Consider the following 17,941-nt stretch of genomic DNA (forward strand, 5'->3'; position numbering starts at 1 on the left):
TGCCTCTAAACCGCCAAGATTGCCATGTCCCGAGATTCTAAAAGTATCAAAGTTTGAAGATTTAAGTCTAAAAACTTAAAACTCTAAAACTCGAAAATGGCAAAGAAAAAGAATCGATGTCAACCGATGGAAATCTCGTTTTAGAAACCGATCAACACGGTCTTGACTTCTTCTTTCAGATAATAACGAATCAACTAAAGAACGAGGACGAGAATACGAAGATCACGAACGACTGGAAGTTCGCGGCGATGGTGATCGATAGGATGTGCCTAATCATTTTTACTCTGTTCACCATCATCGCTACTATCACCGTCCTGCTGTCGGCGCCGCATATTATCGTCACGTGATTCAGAAAAGCCAGTCTGCCGCCGGTGGTTCCGGGGCCGACGAGGATTGCGTGTCGGGCGCCGGCGTCGACGGACGCCGCTCGCGACGCCTTAATTGGGCGTCCGCCCTTAACCGGTTTCCGCCGGACCGGGTCTGAGGGTGTTCGTCTTCGGGTTCGCACGCCGCTTCGTTTCGGAAACCTGCGCGTTAGGAAGAAAGCAATACGAGGAGTAATTTCGTTTCTTTATGATATACATAACAATACCAGTAAAAATGAAAATAATAACATTATCGATAATGAGAATAACGATAATAGTACTAATAATAATAATAATAATAATAATAATAATAATTACATAATAGTAACGGTAAAACTTTATCATATAATTATCCCACGAGGACGCCTTAGCGAAACACATTGACACACCGTTTATAAACGGCGCGAGCACACGCGTGAAGACGAGGGACATTATACACGGGGACACGCGGGAATGAAGCATACGCGAGGAACACGTACACTGGTTTGTTACACGCATCCCTGAGAGCAGTCGATGTGACAAAAACACTTTGCATAGATAGTTGTGATGATATCGTTTGTCGGAACGAGTCAGACAATTAGTTCTAATAAAAATCCGATTACGAATTTTCATAGAGGGTAAGTAAGTGATCGAATCGAGAAGAGCGTTCGACTCTGTCCTCCGCGACTACTACTTGGGGATGTATCACACATACACGTATTACACATACGCACGGTAACATCATGCGAGAGCGATACGCACGGAACCGTGATTTGCCAATGAGTTAAAAATACTTTTCCGCGGCCCAAGGGTAGTATGACGTAGGAATCTTCGAATGTAACCGAGGAACAGTATTGCTAGGTTTAAGAGACTCTTACAGACAGTCCAGGTTTCGTAATGTTTCTACGAAATCTGCGAAAGATTTTCAATTCGAGGAGCTCCAAAAATTTCAAAGAATATATATAAAATTAAAACATAACTGAAAAATACACTGAGTATACAGTGGTGTGCTCAAAAAGACCCTGTCATAAAATCAAAGCTTTGAAAGATGACTGAAGTTCTCGAGGATATGAAAATAATAATATCCTAAAGAGTTTCAGGGATTATTATATATCAATTGATGATAGTGATTCTAGTTTGTGACAGGATGCGAAACGAAACGCTTGAAAATGCTGGCGATGAATACCGATTTTTTTGTTTTTGCAAAACAAGATGAAGATCGAAAAGAGAAAAAAATATCAGAGAGAGAGAGAGAGAGAGAGAGAGAGAGAGAGAGAGAGAGAGAGAGAGAGAGAGAGAGAGAGAGAAGAACAAGGATTGGGCTTTTAAGGTAAAACGCACACGATACACTTTCAGAATACACACGATGAACTGCCAAGGTGATTTAAATAATGCCAGTGAATTTTTCTTATTCGTATCACATTAGTATATAAAAATCGACGACGACTTAATAAACGCGGGATTTGTATTACGATTTAAGTGACGATGACATAAATATAAAATATTTTCTTGAGTAGATCGCAAGAGAGACCCAAAGGATATTAAGAATGCAGAAATAGGACGCGAAGAGAAAAATGTGAAAGATGGTTGTGATTGTTCGATAACTTCCGCTGTGAAAACTTCAGTTTCGAGCAATGTACTTTCTTTCATGTTCTACAAATTCAAACTGTTTCGTTATCAATTCGCATTCTTGTCACACGTTTAACATTAAATGCAATTTTTTTGTACCTAAATTATGTAAATATATGTGTTATATTAAACATGTATGAAAATATTAAATGGCTTTACATTTCAAGAATCAGGTGACTAATTGATTATTTTAATTTTATATAAGTTATGAGAATTAGGCAGTAAAAAATCTTTTATATTACTATAATATAATTTTTACATTTTAAATTTGAAGAAAAACGAATTTATTTTCTGTTGAATGTGTGTCAAGAAAATACTATCTTTTATATTGTACATATAAAACGTTAAGATGCAGATGTATTTACACTTTGTAGTATAGCAAATACTCGCGTATATTTTATTGTCTAATGCATCAATCTTTGTCTAATGCATCAATCTTTCTCTGCAATGACACCATTACAGAAATCGTTATCGCAACAGTAACTGTAACTTCTTTCCGACATTGAAAAATCGTCTCGGAGTGTAAAAGATAAAAAAGTGTGGATTTTTATTTTCTTTTCTATTAGGAAATATGTGACTTCAATGTCCCGTTCTGTTATTTTGAGAAACGTTGCAGCACATTTTCGCTGATAAATACTGAATAGCGACGACTACATTAAAATTGAATAATTATTCTATGTATAAATTAATGTTGAAATACTAAACACTACGATCAAAAGTGGATTCATTATGATAAATATTTTTTTTTTCATTTGTCAAAAGCGATACAGAGAACATGACTTCACTTTTAAGTGCGTTCGAAAAATTAACACGCGTCACGTTCTCTGCTAATTCACGAGACGTTCGAGAGTTGTGGTAGAAAATCGCGGAAACGACAGAGTCGATTAGTCACGCTAGGAAGGAGAAAAAGCAACGTGGGATAGCGACCGATAAAGAAAAGAAGTTGCTCTTGCTCATGGACAGACTTGTAGGCGGACGTCGTCTCAACGAGATATCAGGGAGACGAACTCAAGTCGTATCGTACATTTTTTGGCCATTGGCACGCGAAAACCACAATCATGTTATCTTTTAAATACTATTAAAGATTATTAAAATAATAAATCGTTGTTGATCATGTTGTATCGTGGACGGGATTACGCGTAGAAGTAAAATAAAAATATGATGTTTTTTGATCTTTAGCGTACGGAAATGACAAAAAGAAGAGAAATAAACAAACTAACGTCGAATGTATTAAACTCATAAAGAACATAGAAATTTTTAGACGAGAAACGCAATTAATCACTATAAGTCTCAATAGTTAAAAGAAATCAAGGAAATAATTCGCTAAAAGGAAGAATAAACATGTAGTTCAAGACATCGACGATTTTAATGCCGACACAATTGCCCTTTATGCGATTAAAATTAATAAACGGCTCGATTAGCCTCTAATTGACTTGGCGAGATAATGACGTTACGCCTAGTCTTATGAACCAAATACATGCTGAACTGATCTAGTATTTTAGAAAATTAGAATAATCAATGCGACACATCGTGCTTTGGAAGTAGGAAGAAGAGAAAATAAGAAATCTATCTTAAAAAGAATATATGGAAGATTGAGTTTACTTTTTAACTCTTTTTAATTTTATTTTCAAGCGATTTCTTTTACTAAATTATATTTTTATATGTCTAAGAATTATATATATATTTCTTCAACAAAATCTTTTTAAGCTTATATACTATTTACTATTTATTTTCCTGTTATAAAAGTTGAAATAAGCTTCTTAAATATTATGATTTAGAAGAAAGCATCTCTCTTTCTCTCTCTCTCTCTCTCTCTCTCTCTCTCTCTCTCTCTTTCTCTCTCTTTTTTTCCTCCTACTTCCAGGCCATAAATGCATTGATTATAACATTCCCAAAGAAATTAATGATGTAAGATAGAGACTTCTTGACGCCTTTGCAATTTTTGTCCTTGTAAGACATCTGATTCAATTGTTTCTTTATGTGCGTTTGCTGTAGTTCAAGTTGGTGGAAAAGTGATTAATAACCGTTTTTATTGCAGTAAGAATACGCCATTCGTTTTTACATATAGAATAATGATTGTATAAAAGTGGTTAAACATCATGTCTTCTTTTATTCATTTATAGATTTTGTTTTAAACCGATGAATATTTTCAAAATTGTAAAAGTTACTTCTTACTGACGTAAGTCTGTCAAATTTATTGTTAGTATACTAAAATTGTCACATTATTTTAAGTGAGACATTATTACATTAAAGGAGAGTAATTTAATTGTTAAGGCTTGTTTTAAGAAAATCTTCATTGTTTATTCGAATGTAACCGCGATTACTATGCGCAAAATATAATACGCGTATCTGATTGCGAGTTATTACATCGCAAGTATAAAACTAATCTAGAAGCAGTGGTGTATATGGATTACGAGTCCTAGAACATTACGGGTATCAAAAAATTAGCGAAACGAAAGCGTAATTTTAATGTAATCCAGGTTTAACAATTAGATAGAAAAAAATAATAATACGTATTACAGTACGCGACACTAATTATACATGTTTTACAATTGTGCATTATCACATATCGCGTATTGAAATTTACGTCGAAAACAGAAAATTGCTCACCGTAATTTGTCACTAATAACTGCTGATTTATTTTCCTATAAATTAATAAGTACAGATACGTAAATATTATATATTATCGTGAGCGATAATAAGAACGATTGTTCTTTATGTGGAAGTAGCTAGAATTTCTTTATAACAAAAATTAATGATAAACGAAACAACACGAGATATTTGGTATTGCAGAATACTTTGCATGGAGAAATGGTTTGGAATAATTTTATTTATATATGAAAGAAAATTACAAGTTTAGGTAAACGACAGTCATTCGTCATGAAACTAAAACTTATAATTAAATAAAATAAATCTAGTATGTCAGACGTTCCGAAATCTCATTCTTGCCGTGATGCAAACTTGCCTAATGATATTACGATATATGGAATTCAAAAGTATGATTATGCAAATATTGTACTATTTAATACAGACTTATTCCTGTGATTTCCGCAATAAGAGATCATAAGGAAAATTATTGCCATGAAAAAGATTCTTACTAAGATATTCACGAATGCATAAAGTGAATTTTAAATCCAGGCGAAACATGACATATTTCACATGAAAAGTTTCCACCTCCTTGAACTCGACTTGAACAATATTCCGCAAATAAATGCAGCAAACGTACTTGAACGTGGTATGATTCGCCGCTGTAACTAAAGATAGCTAGTTATAAATAATCTTACAAATCTGAGTGGATTTATTATGCGAAAAGGATATATTAAATCAAAAAAGTATTTATTGAACTATTTCTACTTTAATAGTAAAGAATATACAAAAAGTCTTTAGTTTCAATATTTATAAAACAAAAATTTTTTATCTTAATTATCTCATGTTTTAACAATTGCCATAATTATATACATATTTTTTAAATTTGAATTGATACTATAAAATATGTAATATGTAAATTATTAAAAAATTATATTTAATAATGCATATTTCTATGTAAATATTTCTTCTTTCTTAATTCTATTCTTTCAAGTTTATATATCATATCCCTTTCTTTATCTGTTTCTCGTTTGATAATTTTAACTGGAAAAAATAGTTGAAAATAAAATGGAAATAAAGTTGAATCATATATATTAAATTTCTCTACAAAAGGATACAAAATTTTATAAAACGTTTTGAATATTTTTTAATAATACAAATTTATATTTGAGATACGTTACATTTAAAAGAATTACTGCGTTTTTTTTAACTTGAAATTGTTTTCCATCACATTAATTTGGGAAAGTCAGACGAGAGCGGCAGATAATGAAATTTCCGTACAAATTGAGAACATTTGAGTAAAGGACCGAATAAAGAAAAAAACGAGAAAAAGTGAAAAGAAAGGGGGTAAAATAAGCGGTATTAACGTGACTTGCGCCTTTAAAACCGACAACTCAGCTTAATACGCGCGGGACTGTTATATAAAAAATCGTGTAATAAAAAAAGAAATAATAATAGGAATATTAGTGATAAAAATTAAAGATAACGATAAATGATAATATTACTATTACTATTAATAATAACAATAATTATATTAAAACATATTAGCTATGAGACTCTTCGCCTGTATGAAATGTTGAAATCTCCTTTCTACGACGTTGATATACGATTAAGTCGACTTCCGAATCGCGAATAGAATCGTTCCCGATTAAGGGGTAGTTGTGGTGGACAGAGAGAAAAAGAGAGAAAAAAATAAACAAATATACAAGTTAACTAAACGAAGGTTGATAGGTTTATAGGATATTGTGGTAGTGCAGATGTACAGGGTGAAGAAAAAGAAATTTGGCAGTGCGATAAACGATTTTTCGAATGTCTCGTCCATCGATCAACAAATAAGAAATAAAATTGAAAGAAGATAAAAAAAATACTGATATCGATTAAGACGCTATTTCTATTGAAATCAATATTCTAATCCTGAGATTTGCCTCGAGATAAGCCTCGTCTCATTGAGTCAACGCATCACTCCCGTCGTGACGCGGAAATTAACCCGTTATACCTATAACATAAGTTTTTCTTCAGTTATATGAAAATGTTTAAGTAAAATACTCTGATATTTCTCTGACATACGGGCTATAACGAGTTAAGCCGTATGCAAGTTTCACAACACTTCTAGTCTGTTTCACTTAACACCTATTAATTATTCAAGCGTTTTAAGAACTTTACCTAAGGACTTACCGGATAGAAATAATTACGATTGCTCATCGATTATGCCTGTCGTTTAAGTGTCAAGACAATCCCCCGATAACTCCAAACGGTTGACGACGAAAACTATACTACTTCTCGATATATGTAATACTACCTCTAATTAACGAGCGAGAGTATCGACGGCGCTCTGTCCGTCGTAATTTATCGTAAGGTCTATTATACTATAGCATGCCAAAGTCTTCCGCCATTAGTCGCCTAGTATAGCTGACGAGTTTTGCAAAGTTTTCGCGAGTTTTCATCGAAAGATCATCGGATACTCGCGCGAACTGATCCCGTTTGCACCAATATCGCTCAAGGGAATATAATCAGGATTTTGACGAAAGTCGTTGCAACTGCTCGCGGCTGTTCAGCGTTAGTAGCTCGCTGTGATGTAAGTAGTTGAAGCTCTAGCGACAAACTCTAGATCTAGCATCTGAAACTAGCCGTACGACGGGAGGGAAAAGGGCGAGATGAGACGAGACCTGCGGGATTTATTTATTCAAATAATTCTCCCTCGAGGAGTCGATCGTATAGTTTTACTCTGCAAGCAAACGCACGTATACCTGCATTTATGCATTTCACATGAAATTTGTACCAAAATTACGATCGATTAACTGAGAACTAAAATGCGGATTTAATCGGATAAAATTCGCGTGATATTCAAAAATTAAAATAAAATTATTAACAATTATTACATACATTTCACGAGTTATTCGGTCCAGTGATGATCGGACTGACTACGGCTGTGCGTCTTTTTAAACGCCAAGTTTCAATGTGTGCTAGATACTTTTGGAGACAGTGTGAATTTTTCATAATAAATTATTCACACGTACAGTTTTCGCTGAAAGACGATTTGAAAAAAAACATAAAGGGATGATTTTCACTTTATTTTGCAGGGATTGAAGCGCCGAAACTATGAAGAAAATAAAGATAATCGCGTTTCCAACCTTTTTAAATAGCACGTCTAACTTTCGAATCGATGGAGACGTTCGGAAGATCGACGATCCCTTGCCCGTTCTTATTAGATTACTCTTTTATACATATATAAGTATATACACATATGTATATATTTATATATATAAATATATAACATACACACATGTATTATATATTATACATACGCGACAGAGGTTTAATTATATCGACGATACGTAGCGTGTAAATCGTTGCTCGCGCTCAGCCCCGTTGTTAAATTAAGCGAAACGAGATATCGTCCGCGCATAGAATATTGCTGCTCGTTACATGAATCGCGTGATTCTGCTCATCGATTATTACGCTGAATTCTTTATAATAAATCTGTACGCATAAAGAGGAGAAATCTTGTAAACAAAACACAAGAGTTATGGCAAAATTGTATGCTATCATAAAGATGTTACCATAATTGTTAAAAAATATCATCCCATGAAAATAGTACAAATACTGAGGTATTGCAGGCAAGCTTTTCAAATCAATTAAAATATATTATAGTAGACTAATAGTCGATACAAAAAATATTCTTTCGATATTTTTCCGTCTGAGGGAAAAAATCCGTGCAATCTCAGGTTAAATCGCTCTCTCTTTATGGTACAATTTTATATAGGATGCTTCCGCCATAAAACTACGTCATATTTACGTTCAATGGTTCATAAAGCCATTTCGACGGAATAGCAAGAGCAAAATGACGCTTTTCGTGCTATAGCACGCAGCAATACGGATTTCGAGTGTCACATTATCCAATCATCCAATTGTTTTGCCAGCGCGAGGGGCAAGGTTTGCGTGTAAATTCCATTGTGCCATTGTTTGTAAAGCATTACAATGATCAATCACCTGGGTTAACCGGTCGATTAACGCAGGCAGACGAAAGCGAGGAAACCAGGTAGAAAAGGCATAATTAAGGTATGCTCGTGTGCGCATCTTTTTTTACAACGGTGGCGAATTAATTAGACTAACTGATTAGGTGAAGCTCAAGTGCCAAATTTTTAGCTAATCCTTAAATCGTAAATGAGCACGCTGTGGAGCGAGCGTGTACGCGATAGAGTTGAATAGAAATGTAATTAACGTGAGGAAGATCAACGGTGATGCGCAAGTAATATGTAGAATCGATTACGAATTAATTCGTTACGAAGATCAAGAAGAGTTTGCGAAATGACTTCGTGAGTTGCTATAGACTTTAGAAAAAGTTCTGTCAAATTTACTTACTGTATTACAATAATTTACTAAACCATACTTTGAAAGAGACGTAACGAAAATGTCTTTTGTCTTACTCTTTGCCAATAAATAATTGCATTTAAATAAAGAAATAAACACAATACAAAAAGAAACAAATAATTTAATAACGTTTGATAAATTGGCTTGACAGTAACAAGTAAAATATATATATGCAATTATCAGAAAAAAATATTAATTTTTCAGCATTCAGTTTTATTATTTAAATTATCATAAGTTCTCTAATGTAGAATACAATATGCAGATTTATCGCGTAAAAATGTAAATAAGAGAGAAAAATCAGAGTTCTGAGTTTAAATTAAGCGAGTATTATATATTTTATGTCAGAAATTTGAGAAAGAGACGGACGGGAAAAGTATAAAATGAGAAAAGAGATAAGAGAAAACGCGTCACAGCCAATTGAATTTAAAAATAAATTTTTACGAAAGCAAAAGTGCACACAGTTGTTTCCGGCAAGTAATACTCGTTTCTTTCCGTTTTGAATCCTCACTTCGCTAATAAGCCATACGCGATATTCCATAGGAAACTATGTTGTCCTATTCAAAAAAAAAAAAAGAAAAAATAATTAAAAAATTGGAAAGAAAGGAGAATTTGCGCTGGATGATTAGCTAAATAGCGAGGAAAAAAGATAATTTCTAAATTACCGCAAAAAAAAATAATAATAAACAAATAAATAAAAGCAAAACTATTAAGCACATGTACCACTAAACATAAACCATATATATATTTAAACTATTGAATGCTAAAGTCATATTCGTAATAATGAATAAAAGAAAATGGTTAATAATCGATTAACTGAATATTAAAGCTAGCCTGTAATCAATAGCGACGTAGTTATACTCTGACAGTAATTTATAGGGGTGATTCAGAGGTAGTCTATTAGCAGTTAGGGTCGAACTTTATCGAGATCACTTTCTCTCTAAACTAACGATGGAAAAAGAAGAAGTTATAACTTAATTATCTCTCGATGCTAACCTATTGAATTTAAAGGACATTAAAAGCCGCGCTGATGCGATTTCAGAAAAACCGACTATGTAGAGCGCGATCTAACTCTCTCCGTTACCTACCTATATCTTTATTCCTTACGTACTTTTAAAAAGAAAGAAATCGCCTCGTATTGTCCACCGTTACACCAGTCATTAATATCGACAATTAAGGCGCACGTTATCGATGATGCCATCGAGAATGCGAGGAGAGAAAAGAAGCGAGAATAAACAGAAAAAAAGAGTTACTGTTTCCATAGACCCTGGTGGGACGATGCAATTGAACTGAACTCACCCGACGATCTCACTTGACTTTTAATTATGTCTCCGACAACAGCCTGGTCCGATAATAGTAAATCCATACCGGAGGAGATATAAGAGAGCGTAAATAAAAATTTGTTATATTTCTACGCTGGGCTCCTTTTCGAGGCAACGTTGATCGATATGAGAATCCCTGTTAACTGGTGAGCACTGTAATCGCCGCATTGTAATATTATTAACATTATTACGTTATTATGAAATTGTTGAAATAAATGAAATGAAAATAAACATCTTTTATTTCCCTCCCTCTTTTCGTAGGTTACATACACGACTACTTTTAATTTATCATAATAAATTTTCACCGATATTTTGAGAGAAGAATATTATTTTTCAATACTTTATTTATAAATTTGCATTTAAAATATTACGCTGCAAAATTGTCATTATTATAACATTAATTGAGATATTTTTAAAATGTAGGGGATATAAAAAGAAGGTCTAAAATTTCATGAGCTTTATTGATGTATTATTTCATTATAAAAAGGGCTACTTAACTTTTATGTTAAATTTCTCTTTTACCTACCAACATACAGTAATGCACGAATATATAGTCACTATATTATTTATCATGCATAATAAAGTACAAATTTTTTGGTTCAACAATTTTCAATTCTTTGTTTTATCCGCAAATTAAACTATAGTACATATTCGCTAATACGATCGTCTTCCTTTTCACAGTAGATAAAATGTATATGCACGGATTAAATAAGCTCTCTTATGGTTCATGTTAACTCGCACTGAATTAATTGCATGAAATTTACTGACATGAAGGGAAACAAATTAAAATGTGCCAGTGCTTCTAAGTTTTAATTATTGTATTTTTTTCCACAGGAAGACACGACATACGTCATTAATAATTAATGGCATTGTATAATAATGGTAACACACTGTCGATAAATCTAAATGTATAAAACCTTTTTAACAAACTACGTTACAATGCAAACTTGTTTTAAATATAAAAGATTTAAGTATAACAAAATTTATTTATAAATATTGTTGATTAATATACACGAAAGAAATAAAACAATACTTAAATTTATTTTTGAAAATTGGACAAATTTGTATTCCATTCGCACATAAGAATTTGTCAACATTAAAATAAGTAATTATAAGCAAGAACATTTTTCCATTCTAGAATTCCGCGTCTTCTTATACTGTCATTATCAAGCGTTTTCAAGTAAGTCTACACTTATTTTAATATGCTTCAATAAACTCAACGATCGGTTTATATAACAGATTTAGATACATCTAAAAAAAAAACGATTGCAACAATTTTAACATCAATATGAATTCGTTAAACAGGATAACTACCAATGCACACAATAATGCCACTTATTATATTAAGAAATTCTGCAGAAATTCTGAGGTAATCAATTAACAATTAACAATTTAATCGAATAAAAAATCACAACCTTTGGCAAATTAGAACTAGAAAATAATTTATAAATATTGTAAATTTTTAGTTATTAATACATTAAGAAATTTTATATAGGAAATTTTGCAGACTGTATAAAATTATAAAGAAATATGGGAGATTGCATTTTCTGTTGTTTCTCATTGCTTGTAACAAAATTCTCGATATCCAACAGTCGATTGCAACCTTCTCCCGGACTGAACGTTCTTTATTAGGGAAAACTTGACTGTTTAACAGCCTCTCTGTACAATATATACGGTAAGCTATGATGTTCTACTGCTATGATGTTCTACTGACGCACGACGTTCTTATAACAAAGACTCGTGCCTCCTAATATACGCATTTATAATTATTGGCGCAAAACATTGGCTCATGTTCTCATCCCGCATTTAACTAAACCCGATTATTTTAATTAATTCAATTAAAGACTTTTCACTTATTGCAAAATTGCTTATGCAAAATTTCTTATTTAAATTATATCTATTTATAAGTATTTTGCACAAGAGACAATAAATTATCAATATTAATAATAATCAACATGTTTGAAAAGGGAAGATAGAGATACATGTTAATTTAATTATAAGAAAAAAAGTTAATATGAAAGATTAGGCGAAATGCAATTAAAAAAAAAGACGTATATGTTATGTCTACGTATTTTAAATAATGTATTAAGTAATATTTAGTACTGCTTATAATAACATACAGATATTTTTCATGTAATGTATAAATTGGCGATATAAGAGCATGAGCTACTTTATATTTAGGAAGACCAATTTCTCAAGTTAAAATGCACTCAAAGTACAGTTTTTGTTTTTTCAATCAGTAACATACAATCAATTTTTCTTTACTTGATATACTCTGAAAGTGAGTGTATTTCACAAATAATTATTTTAAAAATAGCTTAACTTGAATTGGCCTTCCGAATCTCCTGAAGATCATCGATCAAATATGAGCCTATCTCTTCGTAATTAATTTAATTTACAACATTTCGAATTTGCGTAAAATTCGTCACTACGAGCTCATTTGTATATCTGATGAGCATGTTAAGATCGTCACGATTCTATTAATATTTATGATTAACGCCACGATAACGGGCATCAAACGCGAGATCGACTAAATTACGATGTGGCGACTTGCACAATTATTATCAAAATTATTTCAAATCTATACCTAAAACGTTATCGCGCGATTGACTCTGCGTGATCATCCGCACGTCGTAAAGAACGTTTCGACCTTATCTTATGCGGAGATTTATAACTTTGATATCGAGAATTTGATCGATACTGATCGAAGTTGATCGCCAAAATTATGATCAAGAAATGAAGTAACGAAGGACCGATTTTTCATCACGATGTTTAATGTCCAATTTGTTAACATTATAAATGTAAAATATACACATATAATTCCAAGTAATTTAAATACAAGAAAGAAGAACTATATTTAATAATGCATTAATAAATTGTGATGAAATTACGGTCCTAAAAAATATTCAATAATTTTACATAAGTTTTAATGTTAAACGTGAATTCCTGTAAGTCTGAGTTATTTTATAAGAAATAATATTCTTGTTTCATATTTTCCTAAACTTACCAGACTATTGGATTACTTGTATTCTAATTAAGATATATTGAAGTTGACTAAACAGGTTTGTGCGTACCATTAATTAATTTATATTAATATATTACAATAATTTTTCTAAAGTTCGATTAATTAATTTCGTATTTTTCTAGGTCCGTATATAATACTACACATGCGGATTTCAACGTTTAACATTAAGAATGGTAACTACACTTTTAAAGGAGTAAACATGATATTTTTAATAACACTCATACTATCTTAATTAATATAAAATATACAAAATTATAAATTTTGTGTTACAAATAAATCAACAATTAAATCAAGTTATTTCTATTAAAAAATTACCCAATTATTAAAATATTTTGTAATATAATTTTATCTATAAATAAACTTTATAAACTTCAAGCAATTTATTAATTTAAAAACCATAATATTAAAAAAAATATCTTTGTAGCTAAAAATAAATAAAATAAATAAAATTAAGATAAAATATTATCTTAAACAGAAAATTAAAAAGTTGATCTGATAATAATATGGTTTCTCGTTGTTTAAATCTTTGGAAATACCTATTTCTTCGATAAAATGAAAAACGAGAACTAGTCGATAATCATTTCATAAATTCTTCGTCTAAGCGTGTCGCAATGGAGCTACCGGAAGTTAATGGTATCGGGGAAGACAATAATCGCAGAGGCAGCCATGATTAACGCTAATGGAATTATTATCTACATAATATATGCCATTTCGATCGCTCGAGTTTCGCCATGTTTGGTCATGCTTTCAAGAGAGCTTAGAAATCGGATTTTACAATTTTAGATAAAACCGAAATACGCATAGCATGCGAATGGCAGAAAACTTTTATTAAAAAAAATTTGTACTTTGCATAGAATTTTATAGAAATTTGCAAGTATAAAAAATAATTACTTCTATTAAAGAGATGCTTGAATTATAAACATTATATGTTTATAATTGAAATGGTAAAATTATCCGCTTGGCTTTGGAGTTCTTTTGAAGGGGAAATGAGAACGGTCGCGCGCGCGCGCGGCGCGTAACAATGGCATTATTTGTGATTGCGCTTCGTTGGGGCGAATCGGATTACTTTCCGCGATAAATTTCTATAATACGATCCTGGTCCACGTACTCAAAAATATGAGGCGCGTCCATTAGAATCCCGACGGTACCCGCGGTCGTCACTATAAAGAATATATAAAGTTGTAATCGATCGATCACCATTGCGACGTATTTCCAATCCTCCCTTGTCTGAAAGAGAGATATTCGGAAAAGAGAGATATTTAGAAAAGCGATCATACACTGTTTTATAGTGTTTACGTGCGTGAAAGAATTGCGTGAGACTCTCTTACCTGTATATACAAGTCCTCGTTTCTGAGATGTTCTGCTATGAACTCCACAGCTTCGGTGGCCTTGCTGGCTTCCGGGCTAAGTAACACCGAATCCGAACTTTCGGATCCTCTTCTGTCGCCCATGCCCTCTCCTCCTCCAGCGCCACTCGAGCTGCTTGTGGTGTGATGAACCTTACGATTAATCTTGCAATTAGGATGATGCAGATCGGATAGCTCCATCACCTCCATCTTCGATTTTGCTAGAGAGGCTGGCAGATGCTTCGGCACCTCGGTAGGACTTCCTGAATAGGTGGAAGCTGGCAGTGTTACATTTGGTATCTCCATCATCCATCTGATAAAATAGCATCCATTTATTCGATTAATATTCAATAGTAAAAATAAAGCAAAAGTTTTTATATTGTTTTAACAGCACGTTTAATTAATTAAAACTTTCTAATTAATTACAATTTATTATACATACTTATAATTGTTATGTAAAATAAATCAAATTTATTTTAATTTGTTGATATTAATGTACATAATATTATTTTAAGTCTAATTAATTTTTGATTATAAATATTATATAAATATATTATAAATATTAGAGTTATTCTGGTTACTATATTAAAAAAAAAAAAAAATGCGTACCTCAACCGTGTTTTTTTTGGTCGTTTCATAAATAGAATAGTTGGCAGATATTTAAGGAAGATCTTGCGTATGAGCTGAGGCATTCTGTGAGTCCTCGGCCCGCGGAAGTTCCAGTTGATGATAATCACAGTCACAAGGATACTGACAGTATTCATAATGAAGGTGAAGAGCAAATATTTGGCTATCAATGGCAGCACCAGAGAAGTAGGGGGTAAAATTTTGCTGACTAACAAAAGGAATACAACCAGTGATAAAAGAATGCTAATTCCCAAAGTAACTTTTTCACCGGCCTCTGCTGGAAGATAAAAAACGAGCACGCAGAGGAAAGAGATCAGAACTGTCGGCAGTATCAAATTCACCGTGTAGAAGAGAGTTTTCCTGCAGAATTAATACGAATGTTTGTATAATTCAATAGTATGTATATAAGTATTATTTAAAAGCTTTAATTTTATAATCATGAAATATCAATTATTATTAAAGCTGTCAATATCTATGTCAATATCTACGTCAAAAATGTATATAGTAAAGTAATTAAAATTACCTGCGAATAATTATATAGAAAGTAATGTCTGTCTCTGTGGGAAAATCTCCGCGGTAGATGTTGAGATATGCCGGAACGCTGATGATATCCCAAGTACCGCTTTTCCAATAATCGGATAGATCGACGAAGTTCTTGTCGTTGTAAAGTGCGAGAGATACTTGATCACCATTGAATGTCCATGAGCCAAATTTCATGATGCATGTTTGTTGATCGAAGGGAAAATATGTGACGTCGATAGTGCACGAGCTCTGATAAATCGCTGGCGGCACCCAGAGCACTTCGCCATTCGGATATATCAGTACATTACTTTTATAACGAACTTCATAGTTGCCGTCAGCACTATAAACAAAATATAAATTTAATTATTAAAAACATAGATAAAAGCTTATGATATACTAATTTAAAAAAAATAATTGTTTAATTGCCACAAAATTCAAAAATAATTAGTTATATTATATTCATTTTCTAATTAAAATAATTTCATGGTAATACAATATTGAAATAGTCTATTTTAAATAATAATAATATTATATAATATATATATATATATATATATATATATATATACATAGATTTTAATTTAATAAAAATACATCACAATGTTTGAAATAATATAAATAATAAAATCATTGCATCAAATAAAATGCATATATAATTATTAAATTTTTTAACTTTAATAAAATATATAAATAACATTATTTATTTTTAATGTACATACTTATTAAATAAGACTATGTCTGGTTTCCACACTTTATCGGGTGGTAATCTGAGAACACCGATTCCACCATAATCTGCTTCATCCCATTGCAACTGGTAATCCATCCACACAAATCTCAACCATACGTTTGATTTCATAATCTGATTTTTTTCGTTCTAAAAAATTTATATTCATTTATTTAAATATTAATTTAATATTAATTTAAACACACACGTATTTAGCTAATTCACGTGAAAATAATGATGCGAGAATATCTCTCACCACATTGATCAGTTGCACAAAGGCGAGGCCAAACCTCACGTGCACTTTTTCCGTCATATTTTGCACTGGTCGGATGAGTTTATTGTATCCTCTGAACAAGTCTCGTACGAGTCTCTCCTCATCTTCGGAGCACAAACCTGTAAAGTAAATAATTACACGATCAACGGGATCAGAATTGGTTAATAAAATTCTAAGAGAATCGCATGAAATAAATCGCATAAAAACTCGCACGTCGCGTCTCGCCGTTACACACTTCATCTGTTTCACTTTCTTTCGGCTATTAGAAAATGATTTGTTACTCCTACATCTCCTACTCCTGTACTTCTTCTACGACGCGCAAATTTTTTAAGCTTTATTTCGTCGCTCCGGAAGCGGGCCTTACCGACGCACAGAATCGCTGAGATTAGGAATAGCCGCACGAGACGCAGGCAAAAATACATTTTGGGCGGGTTCGTTGTGGGGTTGGTTGTGGTCCCACCCGAACGCTCGAACGCGCCGCGAGCACAGCCGCCACCACCGCCGTACCTCCACTGTCACCACCACGGATCAATATAGAAGCGCAGACGCTGGCCAATAATTGCATTTCCTTACTTGCAACCCGACACACCGAACCCACCCTTGTCGAGCAGTTGCGATTCTTGTCATCGCATATTTTTATGAACTCCAAAGATTCAGTATCAAAGACATCGTCACATTGAAATTATCGTACGATCACTCAGCAAAAAGAGATGTTGTCAGGGGAACGCGAAGAACATCACCGACTGTAGCAAGATTTTCAATGCGCCGAAGTAAACTAAACTACCCTCGAGAGGTTGGTAACTGGTGGTGGTCGAGCGTTCTTGCAACGAACGCGCTACTTTACCGAGGGGTTCTGGACAAGCTGTGGAGAACAATTATATAGAGAGGGATGAATAAGGAATAAAATTAAATATTAATTTTTGAATCTCAAAAAATTTTTTGACAAACTTTGTAAAAATTTTCAAAAGAATTAAAAATTTTACATAAGAAAATAATATTTTTCTAAATAATTTACATTTACTTGGAAAAGCGAAAAAATAAAAATTAATTAATTTATTTGTAATATTTCTAATAATTATTATTAGATACATTATAATACGCTAATATATATTTTAGTATTACTATTATTATTAGTTTAATTTAAACATATGTATTTTTTTCGATATCCAATATA

General features: G+C 32.4%; 2 protein-coding genes across 3 annotated transcripts in view; one reads left to right on the plus strand and one right to left on the minus strand.

The window, feature by feature from the left end:
• Positions 1–10,480, plus strand: part of nAChRa7 (nicotinic acetylcholine receptor alpha7 subunit) — a 189,763-nt gene extending 179,283 nt beyond the window's left edge. Inside the window, exon 11 of the mRNA XM_011644316.2 lies at positions 180–10,480. Within this exon, the coding sequence (XP_011642618.1) occupies positions 180–347 (168 nt within the window). The 3' untranslated portion in view covers positions 348–10,480. The remainder of the gene's footprint in view (positions 1–179) is intronic.
• Positions 10,481–10,691: 211 nt separating this feature from the next.
• nAChRbeta1 (nicotinic acetylcholine receptor beta1) lies at positions 10,692–17,531 on the minus strand. Of its 2 annotated transcripts, none has more exons than XM_011644317.2 (7): positions 17,132–17,531; positions 16,750–16,886; positions 16,489–16,643; positions 15,771–16,109; positions 15,230–15,607; positions 14,603–14,933; positions 10,692–14,501 (listed from the first exon to the last, which is right to left on the minus strand). In XM_011644317.2, the coding sequence occupies exons 1-7, from the start codon at positions 17,187–17,189 to the stop codon at positions 14,337–14,339; spliced, it is 1,563 nt and encodes a 520-aa protein (XP_011642619.1). In that variant the 5' UTR covers positions 17,190–17,531; the 3' UTR covers positions 10,692–14,336. The 2 variants fall into 2 exon arrangements, with proteins under 2 accessions (XP_011642619.1, XP_011642620.1); XM_011644318.3 differs by lacking the exon at positions 17,132–17,531 and adding an exon at positions 16,981–17,090.
• Positions 17,532–17,941: the final 410 nt, after the last annotated feature.

The sequence above is a fragment of the Pogonomyrmex barbatus genome, unplaced genomic scaffold (genome assembly GCF_055798465.1).
Source record: "Pogonomyrmex barbatus isolate J1 unplaced genomic scaffold, ASM5579846v1 scaffold3, whole genome shotgun sequence".
In the NCBI taxonomy this organism is placed as follows: Eukaryota; Metazoa; Arthropoda; class Insecta; order Hymenoptera; family Formicidae; genus Pogonomyrmex; species Pogonomyrmex barbatus.

Coding starts and splice junctions, on each gene's coding strand:
- nAChRbeta1 (XM_011644317.2), bottom strand. CDS start 17,189: ATGTATTTTTGCCTGCGTCTCGTGCGGCTATTCCTAATCTCAGCGATT. Junction 16,887..17,131: donor CTCAGCGATTCTGTGCGTCG/GTAAGGCCCGCT, acceptor TTTACTTTACAG/GTTTGTGCTCCGAAGATGAG. Junction 15,608..15,770: donor TTCTATATAATTATTCGCAG/GTAATTTTAATT, acceptor TTAATTCTGCAG/GAAAACTCTCTTCTACACGG.